The sequence below is a fragment of the Miniopterus natalensis genome, chromosome 16, assembly GCF_054644295.1.
Source record: "Miniopterus natalensis isolate mMinNat1 chromosome 16, mMinNat1.hap1, whole genome shotgun sequence".
In the NCBI taxonomy this organism is placed as follows: Eukaryota; Metazoa; Chordata; class Mammalia; order Chiroptera; family Miniopteridae; genus Miniopterus; species Miniopterus natalensis.
In genome coordinates, this window is record NC_142096.1 from 38,355,843 (window position 1) to 38,379,067 (window position 23,225).

General features: G+C 46.3%; 1 protein-coding gene across 1 annotated transcript in view; it reads right to left on the reverse strand.

Annotated features, from left to right (window-relative positions):
* The window catches only part of DNAAF11 (dynein axonemal assembly factor 11), a 50,579-nt gene extending 27,770 nt beyond the window's left edge, over nt 1-22,809 (reverse strand). The window contains exons 1-6 of the mRNA XM_087825496.1: nt 22,733-22,809; nt 15,384-15,551; nt 11,299-11,376; nt 7,854-8,026; nt 3,783-4,006; nt 1,505-1,699 (exon numbers count right to left, since the gene is read on the reverse strand). Coding sequence (XP_087681622.1) covers nt 1,505-1,699; nt 3,783-4,006; nt 7,854-8,026; nt 11,299-11,376; nt 15,384-15,551; nt 22,733-22,742 — 848 coding nt within the window. The 5' untranslated portion in view covers nt 22,743-22,809. The remainder of the gene's footprint in view (nt 1-1,504; nt 1,700-3,782; nt 4,007-7,853; nt 8,027-11,298; nt 11,377-15,383; nt 15,552-22,732) is intronic.
* Between the last annotated feature and the right edge of the window lie 416 nt (nt 22,810-23,225).

Genomic DNA, 23,225 nt, shown 5'->3' on the forward strand with positions numbered 1-23,225 from the left:
GAACAGGAAAAATCTCCAGAAAAAGAACTAAATGAAATGGAAGCAAGCAAACCACCAGATACAGAGTTCAAAACAGTGGTTATAAGGATGCTCAAGGAACTTAACGAGACCTTCAAGGACCTCAGTGAGAACTTCAAGAAACTTAGTGAGAACATCAAAAACATAAAAAAGGGCCAGTCAGAAATGATGGCTACACTCACTGAAAAAAAGAATAATTTACAGGGAATCAACAGTAGAGTAGAGGACGCTGAGAAACAAATCAGCAATTTGGAATATAAGGAAGCAAGAAACACTCAATCAGAAGAGCAAAAAAGAAAAAGAATCCAAAATATGCAGATAGTGTAAGGAGCCTCTGGGATAACTTCAAGCGGCCCAACATTCGCATCATGGGGATAACAGACGGGGAAGAGAGGAAGCAAGAAATTGAAAACCTATTTGAAAAAATGACAGAAAACTTCCCTTACCTGGTGAAAGAAAAAAAACACACAAGTCCAAGAAGCACAGAGTCCCAAACAAGATGAGCTCAAAGCGGCCCACATAGAGACACGTTGTAATTAAAATGCCAAAGTTAAAGACAAAGAGAAAATCTTAAAAGCAGCAAGAGAAAAGTAGTTAGTTACCTACAAGGGGGCACCCATACGACTGTGAGATGATTTCTCAATAGAAACTTTGCAGGCCAGAGAGAGGTGCAGGAAATAGTCAAAGGGATGAAAAGTGAGGACCTACAACCAAGATTACTCTACCCAGCAAAGCTATCATCTAGAACTGAAGGTGAGATAAAGAGCTTCTCAGAGAAGGAAAAGCTAAAGGAGTTCATCACCACTAGACCAGCACTACATGAGATGTTCAAGGGTCTACTTTAAGAAGAAGGAGAAAAATAGAAAAATATCAAGAATAGGAACAATAAAATGGCAATAAATACAGATCTATCAACAACTGAATCTAAAAATCAAAATAAGCGAGCAAGCAGAACAGAAACAGACTCATAGATACAGAGAACATTCTGACAGTTGTCAGATGGGAGGGGGTTTAGGGGGATGGGGGAAAAGGTGAAGGGATTTAGAAGTACAAATTAGTCAGAGCCCATGGACACAGGCAACAGACAGGTGAAGGACTGGGAGGGGGTGGGGGATCAGTGTAATGGAGGTGGGCAAAGGGGGAAAACGAGGGACACCGGTAATACTCTCAACAATAAAATTAATTAATTAAAATAAATAAATAAATAAATAATAAATAAATAAGAAGTAGTTACAAAGCTAAGGTCATACTAACAAAACCCTACCTAAAATGCCATAATTCATGATATTCTGAAGAAAGTCATTTGATACTTATAAATGTTAATTGATAGAATTCAACCAAAAGCTGAACTTAAAAAAAGCAGAGTTTACGAGTGATGGCTAACGAAGGCTGAACACAGGTAATGAGTTACAATAATGTACAGCCATGAAAATATAGCCCAGAAGAGAGTGTTACCTTACTCTCAACGCCAGGAAAAATGGAATACCTTAACTGTTCTTGGTCTTTTCGTTGTTTTTCCATATGTCTAAGAGTTTCCAATCTAGACTCAGGAGTAAACAAAGATGGCTTATTCCAGAATTCCAGGTCATCTTTGCTGTCGTCTAATTTCTTTTTATTAGTTTCCCCTTCTTGTATTTCTGATGCCTGGAGTTGGTGGTCTTCGCTCTCTACAGAAGACAGGCTAGGAAAGAACAAAAAGACACAAAGTATGTAAGACCAGTAATGGACATGTGAGTTCCACCCTTAAAGCTGCCTCTTAAATATCTTATACATTCTTCTTGTGTTACCTTCTTACCTTGACAAAACTTGTCTAGAACAGAGCTTACTGGAGCCAAGTTGGAGGAACTACTGCGACGGCACCGGGGCAGGCCCTTGTCATCCATCACCAGGAGGAAGACTGCAGCAGTCAGATTCAAGGGGTCACATACCTGGCTCGCACAAGTCACCTGGGGAGCTTTATAAAAAGTACTGGTTCCTGGGCTCCCAGTAGATTTGGGGTGAGACCCAGGAATCTGTGTTTTATAACATTTTGCAGAAGGTTCTGATGATTGGAAAAATTCAGGGACTACTGAGCCTTAGCAGTCACCCCATCTCCAGTCTGTACCCCTCAACCCGATCCTCCACACTGCTCCCAGAGCATCTTCTAACAGGAAAATTCGATCGTATCATTTTCAGGTTCTCTAGCTCCAAAATGCTCTAGTGGGACATACGAGGTCTGTGGTGTGGCCTCTGCCTAGTCTGTTCTCACAGGTATCTTCTGAGTTTGTAGCTTTATATGGTAACAGTGCTGTGTTCTCCTTTCTGTTCATGTTTTGTGAACTGTCAGCAAATTAAAAGATGTCTCTATATGGTGTCAGATGGATATTTTGTGAGATATTCAACATTTGTTCAACATGGAATGAAGAAATATTTATTGAGCACCTTCTATGTGCCAGGCACCAGAGATATAACCCTGGTAAAGACAGGCAATGACACTACCTTTAGGAGACTGTATTCAGCAGAGAGGAAACTCACCATTCAAACAGGAAACATGGGAATAGCCTCTCTCCCCTCACCTAGCCCTAGAATATACACTCTGTTGCCAAATGAAATTAAATGAAAAAAATCCACAGGAAGCTCTTAGTACCAAGTATGGCAAATAGTAAGTACTTATTAAATGTTTCACTTTGTTGCTTTATGACTGAAATGAGATGTCACAAAAGACTCATTTCATTGACCTTCAAATAAGGTGATTTTGAAGGGATGGACCAAAAATACTAGAGCATGAAATTTAAATAGTATAAACAGAACAGAGAGTAAAATTCCTCTTGGATTCTTTATTATAAAATCCAACTAGATAGCTTAATAAGCTACATAATATAAATTTCTAAAAATAAAAGATTTGCCATATAGCTATAGTTCTTTATGGTATAAAAACAATCTATTTAGGAGATCTAATATGCTATAATAGTCTAGCTAATTGTAATGGAAATAACTGGTTCCATTCTCATTTAAAAGAAAGTGACTAGTTTACTTTTACCTTCTGCAATCTAATTTAAAAAACAAAAATAATTGTACTTTAAAAAAACTATAGAAATGTCAGCTAAATAGCAAAAGTCTCCAAAGGCAAAATGCATATAAATGCATGTAGCTGGTTGGTGAAATAGGTTGAACTCATTAGGAAATGAACAAAAACTTTGCTCTTCAACCACTTCCTTCTAATCTGCTCCTCGGAACTCTCTTCCCACTCCTGAGCACATCCCAGCTCCCTTTCAAGGACAGTCTCATCTCAGCTAACGATCACTTTCAGGTGTTAAAAGGTCTACAATTTAAACAAAACTCCAGACTTACATCCAAACTGAGCCTTTCCCCTCCCTCTCCAAAGCCTTCTCCCCTCTCCCAGCTCATAACGGGGCTGTGCATGGGGAGAGGGACATGTACCCCATCTCGCTGGGCTCCCTCCTGACTTCAGATATGTGGGCCTGGGAGGAGGAGTGGGGAGAGAAGGCAAACATTTCCTGGGAACGTGATGCTCTTACACCTGGGCTCTTGGTCCCTCTCTGGCGCTGATAGCCAGTTACTGGCCTTTTCTTATAAGCACATTTGTTGGTTCTTGGAGACAGTACAAGAGCCTTCCAAGTACAATGTTCCCTGCCAGAGTGATCAATATAATAATATATTCTTCAAGTTAACTGTCTGGAATGTAGGTGATGCTGTGAACACCTTGGGAAAAGAACATGGTTGGCTGCTTTCAACAGGAAAATAAATTCTAATAATTTACATACAGAGTCGGGCCGATGTCTGCGTCCCAGCGCCCGTCCAAGCCTGGGTGGCTTTCCTTCTCTTTGTGTTCATGCTCTTCTTGAAGTTTCCTCTGAGCCTCTTTCTTGTCTTTGGCTCGTTTGAGGCAGTAAGCTCGCTCCTGCTCTCTGATTTGTCCTTCAACCACTGGAAAGTTCTGCAATGCCTGGATCCTTTCCGAACGCTCTATTTCTTTTCCATCCAACCACTTGAATAAAACACAGCCGGCAGAGGGAAATTATTCCAGGGCTGCAGTTCCAGCCATCCCCAAGCTGACTTTGATTGGAGTATTTTAAACTTAGAAATAATAAGTAACACACCATGGTGATACGGGAAACATCACAACCTTTGATCTAAGTCAGTGTTGATTTCATACAATCAACACAGTTTATAAACTGTCCCCATTGGTCATAATAAGTAGGTCTTTTGTTAAAACTGATCACTAATGACAAGCTCTCAAAATATATTAATTCTATAACTACTCACTATGTCAAGCTTTTCGATGCCCTGAGTTAAACCATAGCTCTAAAGTATAACCACGACCCTTCTCGAATGCGCTCTACAAGAAGGGCCATCCGTTACCCAAAACGGAGCCTTAATACAGATGAGCCCACGTTCTACCTCTGCCAAGACGCAGAGAGTACGAGTAATTGTACGGTCACTGTTTCCACTGGCATTTCTATAGTGATTTTCCAAGTTGAAATATTCAAATAAAACCCCCAACCTAAAATCTGCAATGTCAAAGCTACTGGTTTAAAGACACCTATTTATTTACCCAGCCTCATTCTACAGAAAGAGGGGAGGTACTTAGAAAGGTGTGTAGTAGGCAGCAAATTGCCCCCCTCCTCCCAAGAATAGACGTGTTCTCATCCGGTAAACATTACTTTACTGGCCAAAGGGACTTTGCAGATGTGATTAAATGAAGGCCTTTAAGATGGGGAGATTATCCAGATTAGCTGGGTGGGCCCAAGGCAACCACAAGGGTCCTTTAAGTGAAGGACAGCAGACGTGTCAGGGTCAGAGTTAGGGAGAGATCTACTCTGCTGGCTTGGCAGACGGAGAAAGGATCCATGGTCTCAAAAACGCAGGCACCATCCAGACTCTGAACTATCCAAGGAACAAACTTTCCCCTCCAGCCTGCAAAAGAACACAGTCCTGACAACGCCTCAGTGTTAGATGTCTGTCATCTAGAAACGTAAGTATAAATCTGTGTTGTTTAAGCCATATGTTTGTGGTAATTCATTACCACAGCAGTAGGGAACGAATACAAAAGGAAAAAACACACGGATTGAAAAAATATCAATTGAAAAAATTATCAGGATTGGTTACATTGTAAATCAAAATTAAATTGTTGAGATTTGGAAACAAATAATTTAAAGTATGCTTTTGGTCACAGGACTCGTGGCTACTATAGGTGGGCTGCAGATTTGGCTCTGAGCTTCCTGGCAGCCAAAGCAAGATAGAAAAAGATGATCAGTCACATGACTTTTGTTGCCTTTCATGAGAAAATATACTAGTTTCCAGGTGTCCCTTAATGTTTATTTCTGAAACACGCTTCTGAAGTAGAGCTTCACATGGGGACTTGAGAGGGGTCACGCATACTCCACACAGTGACGGGCTTCCCAAAGCTGTTTCTTTTCACAGTGAAAGACGAGGCGGCAATGATAAAATCCAATTTACTCAAACCTAATCTTTAAAGGGATAAGTAATTGTGTCTAAGTACTTAACTTTTAAAAAAAATTTAACCTAATTTAAGCTAGAGTTAAGATCTAAACAATTTGGAAAATTCTGAATATATATAATTTCTTCCATTGGAATTTTAATAAACATTTGGAAGCAAGGTGCTGTTCTCTCACTCGTATCTGGACCACAAGGGTTTAAGGATGTACTTAATAATGTGTGTGTGTAATTATGCATGTGTATATTTCCTTTACTTCGGGTTAACTAAATATTGATTTAATCTAGACCTCTTGTTTCTAAAATATTATGATAAATGAATCCCCATCACCACACAGACAGTAAACAGAAAAGCTCATATTGAAAGCTGATAACAAATTTGGGACCGTGCCACATGTCTGTCAGCACCTGTCCCAGGGGTCTTCTTACTGGATCTCAGTTTACTTGACAACTTCTGTTAGGAAGTCTTAGAAACTGGCCCAAGTTTCCTTCAAGCCAAAATCACACCTGAGTTTAGATAGGCTAATGAACCCAGGGATTAAGTTCTTTTTTGTTTTTGTTTTCTGTTATTCCTCACCTGAGGATATTTTTTCACTGATTTTTAGAGAGAGTGGGATGGGGAGAGAGAGAGAGAAACATCGATATGAGAGAAACACATCGATTGGTTGCCTCCCGCATGTGCCCTGACTAGGGCTGGGGATCAGACCCGCAACCCAGGTACGTGCCCTGGACCAGCAATGGAACCTGTGACCCTTCGGTGCACAGGCCGATGCTCTAACTGCTGCACCACACCAGCCAGGGCCCTAGAGACTAAGTTTTAAGTTGTTCATTAAAATATTTCTTGGTCTTTATTTAGGATTGTTGACACACAGAGGTAGAGTGTCCATGTGTATTCATGATCATTGCACACATGCTGCAGCAAAGAGAAAGAGAAACTAAAATGTATCGAAAGCCTCGCAGAGCTCTTTTAAGGCAGGAATTACTCTCCTGTTCTACATTAAAAATGAGGCGCACCCCTCATAGCCAGTGGAGACATAAGGCAAACCATCCTCACTGGCAGACTCCAGTGCCACCTGAGCCACGCGCCCGGCGTGTCCGCTTAGACAAGGAGCACCAGCTCTCCGAGCCTGCCCCCCTCACCCCCCAGTGCACTGATCACCCCCTGCGGGGGCCCAAGGGGATCAGGAATGTTTCACCCGAAGGACCTGGAACAGCCTGGCCTAGGTTTCAGGTGCCTGCCTGATGGCTCACCAGCTGCCACAGGAACCTGCCGCAGGGACGCGGGCTCAGCTGGGTGCCCCGCACCTCCCAGGGAAGTGGCTCCTGCGTGACGCTACAGGGCCCATCCCTGGGATACTCTGGTTCCCATCAGTTTGTTTTCTGGGAGTCACTGGTCCTGATGATCAGCCTGGGATCTGTTTGAGCCCATACACAGTTTATCCCAGGCAGACATTCTAGATTCAGGCACCTGAGTCACTCATTCTCTTAACTGAAGAAATTTTACATGAGAGAAATGTGTCCCACTAACCCAGAATCTCAGCCACGCAGTGCACAGCAGTCTAAAGCCAAACGTCCTCCGAGAGCTGAAGGAAATGCCATCGGAGCGAGCGCGCCTGTGCGTTCTCTTCGCAGGAGCACGGGCCCCGCGCAGGCTGGGAACCCTTGGAACTGCACAGAAATTAACACGGCTTCTTTCACACGCGCAGGCAGAAACCACATGCTCTTTCCTAGCCCCAAAGACCCCAGGTGAGGCAGGTATAGCGTAAGAAGAACACAGAGGGTAGGGGCTCTCAAACGAGGTGCTGGACCAGCCCTGCCAGCGACACCTGACAGCTGTCAGAAATGCAGTCTCAGGTGTCGCATGAGACCCACTCAGTCAGAACCCTGAGGGTTCAGCCAGCAAACGCCATCCAAGTATTCCAGCACCTACCCAAGTTTGAGAACCGCTAACATAGAGAACAAGTTAATAGAAAGCAATAACAAAATAATAATTATAAAAGTTTTAAGAACACAGCAGTTTCAGACTAAGAAATACAAAGATATATATAACTGTAGCCACCTCAGAAACCCCAAACTATTGGTAATGATGAATGTTCTTCATAACAATGATTTGAATTCATCAAGAAATTATTAAATTAAGTTCTGTGTATTCTGAATGAGAAAGGGGGAAAGTAGGCAATTTACTTTTCAGAGATTTAGGAAAGCAATTAAAACAATTCTAAAGGCTCAGTAAGTCAAAGAATTGGTTTTTGATTTTCTGGAATATTTCATTCTCTGAAGCCACACATTTCCTGACAGTGCTGTGAATGAATCAGGAATTATTATAGCTGCTTGTTTTCACTTTTTCTGAGATTTCTGCATCATTGCAGCAACCAGACCTTTAATTGTCGGAGAGTGGCCACCACATACTGCCGGTAGCCGTCAAAGTCAGCACACGGGTTCCCCATGAGGAAGAGCTCCTTCAGGTGGATGTTGCACTGAAGGGTTTGAATGCTGCTCAGCTCTCCGATGAAATTTACAGTCAAGTCAAGTTTTGTCAGCCCCTCACATCCTGGTGACAGAAATGAAAACAAAGAAATAAGTCACACTGGTAATAAAATGTGTGCAATCACAGGTAACAGGAGTAACAGTTGCCACAGTGTCTGCTGGTTAACTGCACTCTTACCAAATCCCATCACTGTCACAGCCTTGCTGTATGACCTTGGGGAAGTTACAGGCCTCAGCTTTCTCATCTTCAGAATCAGAAGACTATTGGTACCCAGTTCAGCAGTTGTGAAGATAGTGTGAGATAGTTCATGTTCATTCAAAACACCAGTCGCCATGAGTGGGTCCACAGCCCATATCTCACTATGGTATCCCATCATGTGATATAAAAATATAAGCAGGGTGGGCGGAAGGGAGCAGAGAACCCGGGGGCGGTGTGAGAGAATGGTCTGCATCTTCCATGTCAGGAAGTCAACCTACGATGCCCAAAATGAGAACCTGGAGGAACATCAGGTAAAGCACAGCATGAGCACCATTGGGAAACATGGAGCACAACAGAGGGGACTTGAGAGTGGTCACCTCCAGAAGCAGGACTCAGGGGTCTGAGGGGGAAATAAAAGACTGCTATTTTCCAACAAAAGTATAGAGCACACTTCGACTTTTAAACTATGGATTGTATTACTATAGTAAACATATTAATCATTAAAAAATGAATATCCAAAATACACAAGAACAAGTAAAAACTTTTGTATATTCTAGATTGTACTGCACAGGTGAAGAAAATTCATAACTTCACATCTTCAAAAACAATCATATATGTGAAAAAGGACAACAAAACCGCTATTTCTATTAAACTAGCAACAACAGAACAAATTTTTGAAAGATATTGTTAAGCCTATAAGACAACAATTTTTCAGCATTCAATTTGACAATACATAAATAGGCTTTTAAATGTTTCCCCCCAGATCCAGAATTTCATTTGGCTACATCAACTGAAAGCAGGTAATTTGTACAAAGCTGTTCAGAACACTTCTGTTCACAGTAGCAAACATAATTAAAAACACATCAAGCACCAAACAATAAGGATTAGTTAAAACGCGTCAATATACTTGGTAATTCAGTCATTAAATTATAAAGCTGTGGACTCAGTCACTGTATGAAGAATGAATATGAAACTACATGTGTATATAAATATAATTAAGTTTATGTCTCTACGTCTGTATGTTTGTTCTACATTGGGGAAAAAATGTTAGATGGATTTTGTGAAATGTGAAAGATATATTTGGAGCAACCTAACTTAAGATACAGGTTGCCGGGTATTTCCTAGTTTACTCTGACAGATTCTGGGAGCCATTTCAATTATGTTTTTCTTTCGTGTAAGAGCAGACTGGCATTTGAAAGACTCCAACAAGTTCAAAAATTCATATATTTTTGGATTTTGCTATAATGTAGATGAAGGACCCTCCAAATGTTCATCATATTTTTCAGCATGGTGAATTCTTAATTTTTCTTTTACTCAGCCTACACATTAGAAATCCAACCACATTTGCCATCTTACAGAATAATTCTTGCTGAACAAGCCAGGCTTCAGAAAGCCTCCTCTTCAGAGGTAGGTGCTCCCTCCTTCAACTGGGTCCCACCCTTCCTGTCCTATTCTGCACTGATCCAGCTCAGTGACTCATGGGGTCTGAAGGTCACCAAAATCAACAATACTGACTCCCAAGGGGGCGAGCTCACACTCTCAGGAACCCCACCTCTCCCAGGTTAGGGTGGGTGAGGAGGAGGGATGGAAAAAGAAGGTACTATATTCTATCCCAATGATTCCACAACAGGAAAAAAGGAAAGACATACTTGCTATTTTTTGCCATCCAGCAAAACAAACAAAAATACAACTTATGTTTAAAATTATATTGAGATTTACTCAAGTAGGTGGGCCGAGGGTGTATATCCACCTTCCTCCTCTCTCATCTTTAAAATTAAACAAAAGGTGCACGTTTGCCAGCAGATAAGACCGTGCCCATCTCCCCATACACATCCTGAAACCACCCTGGCCAGTGCATCCGTTTTAGAGCTGGGAGGGGGCCACCAAAGGAAGAAGCATCCAGGTAACAGGCCTGAGGTGGGCTGTGTGGTTCCCAAAGCCCCGAAAGACAATAGTGGCAATGCTGCCCTCTAGTGGTAGATGACCAAAACACACAGCAAAAATATAATTTTCCATGTCCTTTCAGAACCTCTCCTAAAAATAACAAGCTGTGGACAAGTGAGAGTGAGTTTTAATGAGTCCTCTGACTTCTTAGATTGATATTCTACTGCCACAAAACATGGGCACTGAGTAAATTTAGTTATGCCATTTGCTTACACGAGACGTCGTGACAGGGCTATAGAGTGGTAGCTGGGAGAAAACAATGAATCCATTTCCTCCGCAGAAAAACACCAGTGAGGGAAGAACCATCCCAGTCCCAGCCCTGATATGGGCATGGGCTTGGGCCTGGGTAGTGATGATATTCTAGGTTTTGAGGGTGAAAATTTTAAATGCATGAAGACTATGTGTGTCTTTGTTGATAACTTTGATAGTACCTGAAATATCAATTTCTACACTAGGAGGTGAATAGGCTAAAATCAACCATAACCTAAGTAAAATCCCCCTAATTTTCGCTCTTGGCAGATGGGAGCGGGGTGGGCGGAGCAGCTGCCTGCCGCGGCTCCGCTCCTGCTCCCTGAAGGCCGCCCGCCAGCCATCACGCCCGCCCGCAGAGCCCACAGCAGCCCAGTCAGCCAGCGCGGAGCTGGACGTGGAATCCCAACCTCACACCTGCAGCCACCGAGTTAGCCAAATCCTCTGTGATTATGAACAGACACCAAGTGTTACCAGACACTTAGAAAAAAATAACAATGCAAGACAGAAGCCTGCAGAGTAAAACAGGAAAGCTTCCAGAATGCAGAACAAGACAAGGAGGTTTAGATAAGGAACGCAGGCTAAAAGGCACAGAGGATCAATCTAGTGCAACCGAAATATATTCAAAAGAAGTTTGAGGGGAGATCAGAGAAGACAGAGGTGATGGGTATGTCTGTTACCTCTGATTGTGGTCATGGTTTCACAGGTGTGTGCATATGTCCAGACTCATCAAATTATATGCAATAAATATGTGCAGGTTTCTGTATATCAATTATGCCTCAATAAAGCTATTATTTAAAAAGAATAATTGTGCTCCAAAGGACACCATCAAGAAAGCTAACAGGAGAGCCCACAAAATGGAAGAATACATTATTTAAGCAATACTGTTTAAAGAAATTTTTAAATCTCAATTTTAATTCGCAAAATAAGAAGAAAATTCTTACCTTCCAGATTTTCAATTTTTTCAATGTTGTTTAAAGCTAAATTCAAATATTCAAGTTTCTTGAGTTTGCTCACATTTTCTGAAATATACAAATAATGTAATTAACCTTCCAGATGAAAGACATTTTTACATAATCTACTGTGAAGATGATAAAGAGAATCTAAAAATTACTGTGGCTATCCAACCATGCTGGTTTTTCAGATCTACCCCTGTGCTTCACACTTTGTTGGCTGGCTGTGCAACATCCACTTCTCCCCCCATCCTTTCTAACACAAGCCACTTCTGCTCACGTCTCTTCCCAGCCCCGACTCCAGGGTTAGGCTTAACCAAGCTGGGCCAGTGCATGGCAATCCCACGTCCCTTGCTAGTGACAGCTCAGGATCTCAGGCGCAAGTGAACCAGCCCATGGCCGTCTCCTGGCAACCATGCGATGCGGGAGAGGACACACAGGCCCAGTGCTCCCAACCAGATGAAAGGGGAAGATCTACAGTCCATGCTTAGGGATTTCCTTTCTCTTTTTCTGCTGAATGTTAAAAAAGAAGGGAGTACTCTCCCCTATTGACACTCACAGTCATCTTGCAAGCAGGAGGGGACCAGCTACAGGATGAAGCCACTACAGCTGGTGGAGCAGAGAGAAGGAATCAACGGCCAAGAGATGAAGCCTGCCCTATCTCTAGATGGATCATTGGATGAGATGCTCGGCTTCCTTACTGGAAAGCCACACTGAGTTGGGCCTTCCTTACTTGGAGCCCAAGTCACCCTGATACAGGATCACCGTTTTTAATAAATATGAAAGCTTATATAGGCAAAGCAACAACCATAAGTAAGTCAAGTAATCAGTGGAGAACGGGCCTTTGAAAACAGCTAATAACACCATAGCTAACACTGCCGAGTGCTAATTACGTGCCATGTGGTTTTCTAAGCATTTCGCATACATTATGTCATTAATCCTCATAATAACCCTATGAGGTAAAAACTCTATCAATCTCTCCCTTTTACAAATGAGAACACCCAGTTGTGAAGAATTAATCCACTTGTTCAAGGTTAAGTGGTAGAGCCAGAAAATCTGACTCCAGAGCTTGTTGGTAAATCACTATGCTCACTACACTTGAAAGAACAGTCCTTTCTCAGGTGACACGGGTGTAAAAACCCTGCTGAGAAGGGTGTGCTTGGACAGCCCCGCTTAGAGAAGGCTTCCTCTGCCCATTTTCCAGGGACACTATAAAGATCTAATATGATGATTTATAACCATCACCCTTATTGTCCCATTTCATTTAAAATTTACAAAATATCATATATGTTACCATAGACCCAAGAATTAGTTTTTCTCTCTAAGCCTCAATTTATTCATTTTTAAAAATGAAAATTTTAGAAAAAATTACTAAAGTGTCTCTCAGCAGTTAGATTATCCTAGGCCATACTGATGCTTGGTAAAGGTACTCTAGGTGACATCTGCACATTTGAGAGTCAACAGAGATGCAGAGCACTAAGCAACAAGGGTTTAGATGGACAAGAGTGTCTACTCTGCATTCCGAACACAAACACCTGAAGTTAACATCGTTAAAATTGCCAGCCCACGATTAAATACCTCTTCCTGCCCCCCATTTGTTATATGGTTAACCCTCTAAAAGCCAAAAAAGTCATCTGGTAGACAAAGGTAAAATTGTTCAGGAAGCATGTCCTACATTAACTCAAGAACCAGGGCCTAGAGGGTCAGGGAAAAAGGCTCCATAAGTAAGAAAGCGTAGCGCCTTGAGGGCAGTGGGAAGGAGGTCTGAGCATCCTAGCCAAGCCACCCTGGAAGAAGTTGTCACCGAGCGCATAACCAGCCCTATCCCACCCCAGTTCAAGCAGCCCTGAGCTCTCAACTTGGCCCAGGCCTGAAGCTCACAGGAAAGTCATTACAAATGCAGGTTCTAGGAGCCCCTGCCCCAGATTCTGAGTCCATAGGTCCAGGGTGGGGCCTGAGTCCCACTTCAACAGGACCCCAGAGGGTCCTCAGCTCACAGCTGGACCAACACTAAACAGAGCCTTCCCCGCCCCCACTCCCCAAGCCCACCTGTATCTCCAGTGAGGAACAGAGCTCAGGAAAGGCACACTCCCACCCCCAGGGCACAAGGGCAAGCCTGAATCCTAGAGAAATGGTTTTACTAGCTAAGTAAGGGCCTGAGTGTCAATGGGTGGAGTAGCACTGAAAATCCCATTATTAAAATTTAAAAGGGTGTTTAATTTAAGAACAGTTTGGAAGCAAAAATGTAAGCCTTCTCGCAGCTCTGGGAAGGACTGAAATGCTATGCACTAATTAGTCATTGTGATGGACCAGCTGTGCGGAGTGAAATCTCGGGAACTCTTAGAACTGTCCAAGGACGGCCCTGTAATGGCCCCGGTGCATGAAAGCTGGTGGTTTTCCAGAACAGCCTTTTAATTGAACACTGTGCCCGAGTTTCCAATTTCTGGTAGTCAAAGATGCCAAAAATAACATTCTGAAGAAATATAAAGAATTCTAATAAATCTTCAAAAAAAATGATGCAAATTCTAGGTTTTTGCAAACTTAGAGCCAATTTGGAATCATCCGCCCAACTAGAGGCAACCCCATCCCAGGTTTCTCGCCCCCGGCACACTAACATGTAGGCCTGGTGACTTTCCCGAGTGCGGGTGCCATCCTGGGGTGGTAGCAGAACCCTGGCCTCCACGCACGCCCGACATTAGCAGGCCCTCACCCCCACCAAACACACGTACACTGGTGACAACCAAATATGTCTCCAGACTTTGCCAAAGCCCCTGTTGAGGACCCCTGCCCACCACCTTGAAGAATTAAAACATAACCTTATAGGCTGACCTCTGGGTTCCAGGCCAGACCCTACAGGGGGTGGCGCTCACTCTGCCTCCTCAACGCTGACTGCACCCCTTCGCCTCCAGCTCTGGTTGGTCCTCCCTTCTGCTCCCACCTTCACTGGGCTAGCCTGGGGCACCCTGGGTAAGTGACAATATGGACAACGGCAGCAGGTGTCACCTACGGACGCGGATACGGAGTGACTCCACACATGCCTCCTGCAGTCCTCACCCCACCGTGTCTGCTGGCTGCTACTATCTCTGTTTACAGACGGAAAGACCAGGACTCAGGCAACTTCACCATCTCATTTCGGACAGTTTCTAAGCGGCAGAGGCGCGGCTCAAACCCAGATCTACCTGACGTCAGGGCAGCGCCTGCTCTAACCGCTAGATACACTGTCCGTCTTCTGAGTGTTGGGGGTGCTCCTCCTGCTCCCATGTGGCGGGACCCCCCTCAGAACGACTCCACAGGCCTCCCTTCTCTCCCCCTGACTCATTATGGCCTGCGGGGGGGGGGGGGGGAGGACTGGCCAAACCCCTGGATGAACTGGGAGAAACCGCACCCGCCCGTCCCACCCTCTCTCCTGGCTTCTGGGATCTCCCTGCGGGCAGAGGGTGCAGGGTCTCCTCTGCTCCTGCCACAAGCAAGGGCCACGTGGGCAAGGGGAGCTGTGGTTGTCACCTGCTTGGGTCCGGGCGGGCAGGGTTCATTCTGGGGGCATTAGGAAGCCCACTGGGCTGCAAGTGTCAGCCGCACGTTCTAAAGAGTCCCATCACTTACAGTGCTTCATCCGCCCGACTCCTATGTTTACCTCTCATTTCTTTCCAAACTAGAGCAGTTCATCTGGCTGAACAGCTGTCACAGGCTGTGGTAACCTGGAGGACTCGCTCAATTTATACCAAGTCCTTTCGGTTTCATAGTGATGTCAAACCATGACAAATGTTGGGTCGTGTCCCCTCCTCCCTTGCAGACTTTTCAGAAACCCAGCCATACATACAGGTCAACTACCGTGCTCCTGCCTTTATTGCCCCTCCCAACCCCCTGACGAGGTCCCTTGGGGCGAGGAGACTGACCACCCCTGGACAGGTTCGGGACTGTTCCACACACAGCCTCTGAGAGATGGCTGTGTCCGCTTCCCTGTGTAATTCTTCCTTAGCTGCTGTCTTCCTCTGAGGATAACACTCACTCCCCTTTCCAAAGTTCTCCCATCAAAATGTTCACGAAACCATGAGAACAAAGTCCTGAAAACTTACCAATCTTCCCAATGAGATTGTTTTGAAGGTAGAGGATCTTTAGATCCCGGCACCATCTGTCAATATGCTCCAGCCTTTCTATTTCTTGCTGATGCAAGGACAGTTCCTCCAGGGAAAAGATCACACACTCGTTGTGCTCAGCGTTCCGCCTAATAAGATCTTCTGTGACTGAAAGGACATTTGTTACATGCTACGCATCTGTCCTCGTGTTCATCATCAGGTGATTACATTACTGATGCATGGGTCTTTCTTTGCAGTTAAATGCTGATTCTCCAGGCCCAAGCAATGTTCAAAAGGAAAGGGCTCAGACAAGTGCTGCCCCCTGCTGGGGGTTCTGTGGCACCACCATGGGTCAGAGGGAAGAGACAGACCGTAGCTTTCTCTCTTTTGCACAGGATCTACACACATTTTGCTGTATGGATGGAGACAGAGTTGACAGGTGACAACTACAAGAATGTTGACGTGAAATCTTATGGTTGTGTCATACCAAACCAGTGAGACCCAAGAAGTAAACCAAGACAGAGCAACTTGCTACTAGAGGCACAGGGGGTTGACAGAGGGCAGAAATAGGAAAGCATCTCCCACCATGCAATAAGGAAAGGGTCATCCACTCATCCACTCAACTGGTAAGTGTTAATTTAACTAAAGCTGAAGAAAAGAGAGAGGAACACCCAGCTTTTGCATTTGCAATCTTATAAAGCAACCTTAATGTGGTCTGTTTCCAGGAAGAGTGAAAGAAGCTGCTCACAGGAGGACAGGTAACAAGAGTCTCCTCCCCAGTGATATGTAGCACTGGGCTGGTCTGATGGTGGCACCAAGGGATGGGAGACAGGACCCTGGGGTCCACAGTTCGATCCAAGGACAAGACATAAGTCATCTTCATAAGTTACACTAAAATTGAGGAGGCAATGACAATGGAGAAACCTTGCATTTCCAGGGCTATTAAAAATTATTAATCCATTTGAACCCTTACATTTTAGGAATGTGAAAATATTGGATGCCCACCCCAAGAGGTAATAAAGATTCATTTATTGTCCATTTACATGGTGCCAGGCACTTTGGAGGTAAGAACATAGAAGTAGATACAACATCTATTTACATTTGTCAGATGAGTAAAGGCAGTTTGTAAACTCACCCAAGGTCTTTGTAGGAAGTGCTAGAGCCGCGTTTTTATTGATTGATTTAATTATTGATTTATTTATTTATTTTTAAATATGTCTTTACTGATTTCAGAGAGAGGAAGGAACAATGAAAAAAGAGTCATTGATCAGGTGCCTTCTGCACACACACACACACCCACTGGGGATCAAGCCCAAAACCCAGGCATGTGCCCTGACTGGGAACAGAACCTCGATCTCCTGGATCATAGGTCGATGCTCAACCTCTGAGTCATGCTGAGTGGGCTAGAGCCACGTTTTAAATGCAGGAGTCTGGCACCTGGCCACATGCTAACTACTATGCTACACTGTCGCCAACATGAGCTAGTAAAAACCTCTCGAGACGTCTTGGGTCCTAAATGTGCGGTCTCCTCTAGCTGAGACACAGCTCTTCACAGCACCTTCGGCTGCCAGCACCCATGCCACATCCTGGAAGTATAAGTTACCTTTATTTAAAAAATGTGAAACATGTATGAACCTGATCAGCTGTGCGCAGTTAGGTGAACCCTCTGCTACTTCTGGTGACAGGAGTGCCTTACAATGTCAGTTCTTTGGAAGAAAGACAAGGGAAAGGAAGAGACTGAGAGATTAAAACAACATGCAGGGGAAATGCTCCTGCTGCTCTAAGCTCTGGCTCCACAAACAGGCGGAGATGACTACAGACCAGGCCCGGGAGGGGAGGGCCAGAGGAACTGAGGAGAGCAAGGCTGCAGGGTCCCTGCCAGCCCTGGCTCGCTGGGTCCCACTGCCCGAGGCACTCTGCTGTCTCTAGGTGGCCCCGCTAGGAGGTAAACCAGCTTGAAGAGGCTGCTCTGTTCTGGGAAAAGAAAAACACTGTCTGAAAAACCAAACCTGGAAGAGAAGGGCATTGAAACTATTCTCCAAATGCCCTACCATCAAAGTTGGTTCCAACAGTAAATCAGCTGATAATGAATAAATGGGCACAGCCACGGTGAGGATACAGCTAGGCTGCTGTGTAAAGCCAAAGGGTATTTACCTAGGTATTATCTGCACCCGTAAACTAGCTACAAGAATTCTCTTAGCAAGGATGCAACATGGGTTAAGGGGTTGAGATGGCACAGCCAATGTTATTTCATTCACCACTGTGGAGAAAACCCCAATGACTAACAGTGTATATATGATGTAAGCTACACAAATCCATGGATGAGGGAGGGTGGATTTTTAGAGACCTTGCTATCATTAAACCTGGAATGAATGGGGCCAGAAGGACGTTCCTGTCCAGAGCCCATGCCCCAGGGAGAGGAGCAATGGAATTCTCTGTCCAAGTTGCTCCACGTCTGCCTCTAAGCCCCGCACTGGCCCCTTCTCCATTCATTCCTGAAGACACACTGCAGCAGCAGGTATGCATCTCTACACCCAGGGTGTCCAAGGAGCAGCTGTCCCCTGGGGATGAGGGCAGTGTGGTGTGTACACAGGACACACCTTCATACATGGGCATGAGGAACCTGGGTAGAGCTTGGGATGAAGAGGAGGGAGGGGTGGACCAGGGAGCCAGCTCTCCCCAGCACCACGCGCTGGCACAGAACCGAGGAGTGTGAGAAACTTGTATTAAATGTGGCCTTCTGGGTTGTTCTGAAGGCATTCTTCTAGGGAGGAAAATGTATTTCCTTTGGCAGTGCAACTGCAACTTCATACATGGTCCTCCACTTACACTCTTTCCCAAATCGGATCCCCAGTTGCCCCAAAGACTTACTGGGGTATCCATACTGAAGAAACAAACCTAACTTGGACTCTACAGCAGCTGTCACCTATAGGCTTGGTTGAGTCGAATGTTTTCAGGGGGATTCTGAAGGCATCTTGGTCTCTGGCCTGGTGGCTGCATCAGCATCTGCATAGCCCAGAGGTCTTCCTGGATCTCAGGGACACTACAGGTATCACAGTTCCTCTAGCCCTATAGTCTGAATGGCTTTTCTGATTCGTCCAAACCTAAAGTCTTGCAGATTCCTCCAACCATTGACCAAGTTCCTACTGTACCAAATACCCTTCTGATGTTCTCTTGCTACACCTTTCTTAAAATTAAAAGAACTCTTTTATTATGCTAGTGTATGTGTGAATTTAATCATTTTCATGCAACTGTCAAATCTTCGCTTTCGGGGGCATGTAAATAGGAAGGTATTATGTTGATCCGTATCTCCTAATCATAAGAATCATGAGATGAAAATCACTATTAGTTGAAAAGCGTGTGGGGTAGGGGAATCTCCCGTACTGTAAATAACTAACTTACACACAGGCACACACACAAGGGAGAGGGGGGTCTTAGGGTTAACTCAGCACAACAGGGAAGTCTGCCCAACAGCAACAATTACACACAATTAGGGCAGGTGAAAAGAAATGGAGCATCACAGAGGACTAAAACTGTCCAGGTCTCGAATTTCCCAGAGGCCCTTGGCTGAACTCCTACACTGAGCAAGCTGCTGTGCAGCACACCATTTTCCAGCGCTCGGGAAATCGTTGCTACACAATACTGCCTCACCTGCAGTGGCAAGGGGCAGTGCAAAAACCAGCGTCCCCCAGAGAAAGCCTGTCAGAATAGCTACATGGTGCATGGAGATTACAGGGTTTCATGCTTCTAAATGCAAAAACACTTCGCAGTTTTCTGTCCTACCTAATTTAGACCAAACACTCTAACTGCAAGGAGCACTGCTCACCTTTAGAAAGCCATTCTCCAAGTAATAAAGCACCGTGTTTACAAGAAATCACTCCAGGGATTGAAAAGTGCTGCAGAAGCATTAATATGTCATCATATCACCGTTTCGAGCACGGTAGTATTACAATGCCTACTGCTGGGTATAGACGGACATGCCAAGGCACTGTACGCAACATGCTGCTTTCGGTTTCTCATTTTGGAAAAATTCAAACAACAAAATAGGGGACTCGGGTTCTGAGGGACGCCTCAGCCACAGGAGGCCCTAACCAGTATCTGCATGACTGGAGGAATGAGTGGTTGACGGAATGCACTGCATTTTAGCCACAGATTCGCACTTACCTCACTAAAGAATTCTGCTGAGGAATCCAAAAGTGTAACCTAAACGGATCAGCCAGGGCTTCTTTTCCGCTCCTACAACTGGACTACTGATGACTCGGGGGAGTGTCAATAAAATGACTTGCGGGCTGGGAGCAAAGGGCAGGGCATTTCTGGAATATTGGGGGTTGTCACGCTGTGTTTACTTCTACAGCTTTTCAGTGTATGAACCAATGTTCTAAAAACTTCCCAACAACTTAGTGCTTATTCCTTCAACTGTGTATCATGTTTTCAAACAGCCCTCTGTTTCTTGCTGGATTAGAATAAAATCAACAATATGTTTGTGGCAGATTTTTCAGAATTTTTAAACATCTTGAAAGACCTGGCAGATACACACGGGGTGGGGCACAGGTAGGTTCACCATTATTCGACCGAAAAATAATACAATAACTAATAAATACAAGAATAAGCTCTGTTTCATGTATTCACAACTGTAAAGCTACTTTTGCCCCACCCTGTATATGAAATAGAGATTTAATAGAAATTAAGGGGTTACAAAAAGGTGAAGGTTACCTCTTGAATTACCAATAGGTGCAGGTTACTCCTTGAAGCTTCTAAACTCTTTTTTCTTTCACAGTTTTCAAAAGAAACTTTTAACAACAGGATTCCTCATTTGACCTGCCCCGTCTTACTGCTACCATAATGAGCATCCTGTACCGAATCCAGTGATACCATTAGAGGCTACTCGCCTAGAGCATGCTATTAAAAAACATGGAGCAAATGCTACTGGGCAATGACAAAAGTACACAGTACAATGAGAACAGAGGAGGGAGCGATCAGGGCGACTGAGTGACAAGAGGGGGGTCAAAAGAGGAATCAAGGAGAAGCCTGAGCTGAATCTTGAAAAGGGAGCAGATATTTGCCAAACAAAGTAGGAAAGGGCAGCCCAGGCTGCCGTGGCTGCTGTGATGTGCTGCACTGTTCCCCCTGCAGATCTGAAGGAGTCATTCCTACTGCTGGGAGCTCTGCAGGCAGACTATCCTCAGCTGCCCACCTTCAGAAGTCACTTCCGAGGAGGACACCTCAACCAAGGTCATGCCGCTTCCCAGGAAAGCTCATCTCCCATGACTGGTTGCCATGGGGCTCTGAAGGCCCAGCCCTCTCACCCCAGCTTGGGAAAATCTGAAGGTCCATTCCAAGTTTAGAGTTCCTTCCAAGTCTCCAGGTTGGTTAGGTAGGGCCTTTGTTGAGATGCTTCACAGTCCAACTTTCCTCTCCACCCAATCTTGCTTTCTTCCCTAGCTACTCCAACAACACTCCCTAATAAACCTCCTGTACACCAATTTCCATCTAAAGTCTGCTTCCTGGAGAACCCACCCTGGAAAAGTTAATGCCAGAAGTGGTACTAAAGGCAGATGCTGAGATAGGACTTTGAAGTCAGATCATCTGCTGCCCGAGTGGCCATGAGGACACAGGTACTGGGGGGTAGATGTTATGATGAGGGCAAGGTGGAAGTGACAGCCAGTGGGGGGCTTACCCACGGAATGCTAAGCAGATGGTTAATAGAACATGACATCTCCAAGGACAATACAGATGAGCAGCCAACAACGATACTACTCGATGTGGACAATCAATACACAAGGGTTGATGGCCTGCAGGATAAGGACATCACCTCGTTGAAAATTCGCAATTTATTGCCCAGTTTCCAGGCCTTCTCCCTTTTCTAGACCTGAAACTAAGGCTGCCAGATTTAGAAAAAAAAAAATCTATATATATAGATATATAGATATATGTACACACACACACATTATACATATATATACACTGTTTGTCCTGTATTTTATCTGATAACCCATTGACTAAAAGAGAGGCTGGATCCCCAAAGGGAAGGCCTCTCTGCACCGCCCTAAAAAGAAGATACAGCATTGATTCCTCCAATCCTGTCTAACAAAACTAAATAACATACTGGGAAAAGGGGAATACAAAAATACCCTGAGGCCTGTTGGACACAGGCTCTGCGCTGACAGGAACACCCGGGCAAACCAAAGCACTGTCCAGGTGCTCTGATGGGGGGGGGGGGTCCAGGAATACCTGGAGGCGCCCATGCCCAGCACACAGCAAGCCCAGCTCGCTAGTCCCTAGCAAACTTCCCGAACAGGAGTTGTTTCCCTTTTTTTAGCTACTAGGAAAGCAGTTGCTATAAATATACACACGCAAGTTTTTGTGTGGACAAAGTTTTCATTTTTCACTGGTAATATCCGGGAGTAAAGTGAGTGGGTCACAGGACGGGAACAAAGTTTTCATTTAATTTTTTAGGGCTGCGTGACTAATTCCCCTTGTTTTATGAAGGCACAGGGGGGAAGGGTCGGTACCGGGGCGGGGAAGGGTCGGTACCGGGGCGGGGAAGGGTCGGTACCGGGGCGGGGAAGGGTCGGTACCGGGGCTGGAGCCCGGCGCTCCCGCCGACAAACCACCCGCCTCCGCCCTGCCAGGATGTCAGCCCTTCGCGGGCAGAAACCCCATCACCCAGCACAGCCTCTTGACTTTGAAATAGCCATTATGGCCCTTTTACAGTAAGTGACCGATGAGACTGGACTGTACCAAACTGCCACAGAGCCGGCGCTGGTGTCGGAATGGTTCACCCCACACAAACGGCCCAACCTCGGAGAGAGGGCGGCCAGCCCCGCCCCTCGCACTCCCGGGTGTCGGGGGGGCGCTTCCACAGCACCTTCCACACCCCCAGACGACCCTGCTGCCTTCTGCTGTGGGGGAGGCGCGGCTTAGGCCCCGGGAGCGAGGTCGGGGCTCAGCGCAGCAGGGGGGCGGGGGCCCGGGCTGGGCTCGGGGACCGCGGGGCGCGCCGCCCTCCCCGGGGCGCGAGGCTGCGGCCCTGGGGCGGGGGCTCGCCCCGTCCACGCAGCAAGCCGGACACGCGTGGGCCGACCCGGGGTGTCCGACCCCTGCACTTCCACTGCCCCCTTCCGCCCCACCCCCGCCCACCCCATTTCACAGAGGGGGACCCCGAGCCTCTCCAAAGCCGGGCTGCCAGGCGGGTGGGAGGGGGACCCGGCAGGGCCGGGTGGGCCCGGGGCGAGGGGCGGGCTCGGCCGAGCTGGGCTGGGCCGCGGGCGGGACCGGGGGCGGTGGTCCCGGGACGACGGCGGGAAGGGGGCGAGCGAGGGCAGAAGGTGGGAGGAGGGGGCGCTTACTGCGGCCCATGGCGCCTCTGCGATTCGTGGGCCCGGGAGACCCGACTCAGGGCCCCCGGCTCCCCTCGCGCTTCCCGGGCACGTCGCGGCGCGTCCCCGCGTCCCCGGGAACCATGGCAACGGGACTCTACGGGGGCCGCGCGGGGCCCGGCGGCGGCGCGTTTCCTGCGCGCGGGGGGCGGGGGCTGAGAGCCCGCGGCGGGGGGCTCGGGGGAGGCGACGGGGCTGCCCCCAGGCCCCGCCCCTCCCGGGCCCCGCCCTCCTCCCGCCCCCCCCCGCCCCCCCCCCCGGGCTGACCGCCGCCCGCCCCCAGATCCCCGCGGGAACGCCGGGAGCGCGGGCTCGGCCCCTCTCGGGCTCCTCTCGGCCGGGGCGCTGGGCGGGCCTCCGCCCGCCCGCTACCTTTGTTTTCTTTTTGTCTTTGATTTAACGCCTCCCGAGCCCAGCCAGCTGGGTTTGGCCCCGCTCCGTCCCCTGGCGGTGTGACCTTAAA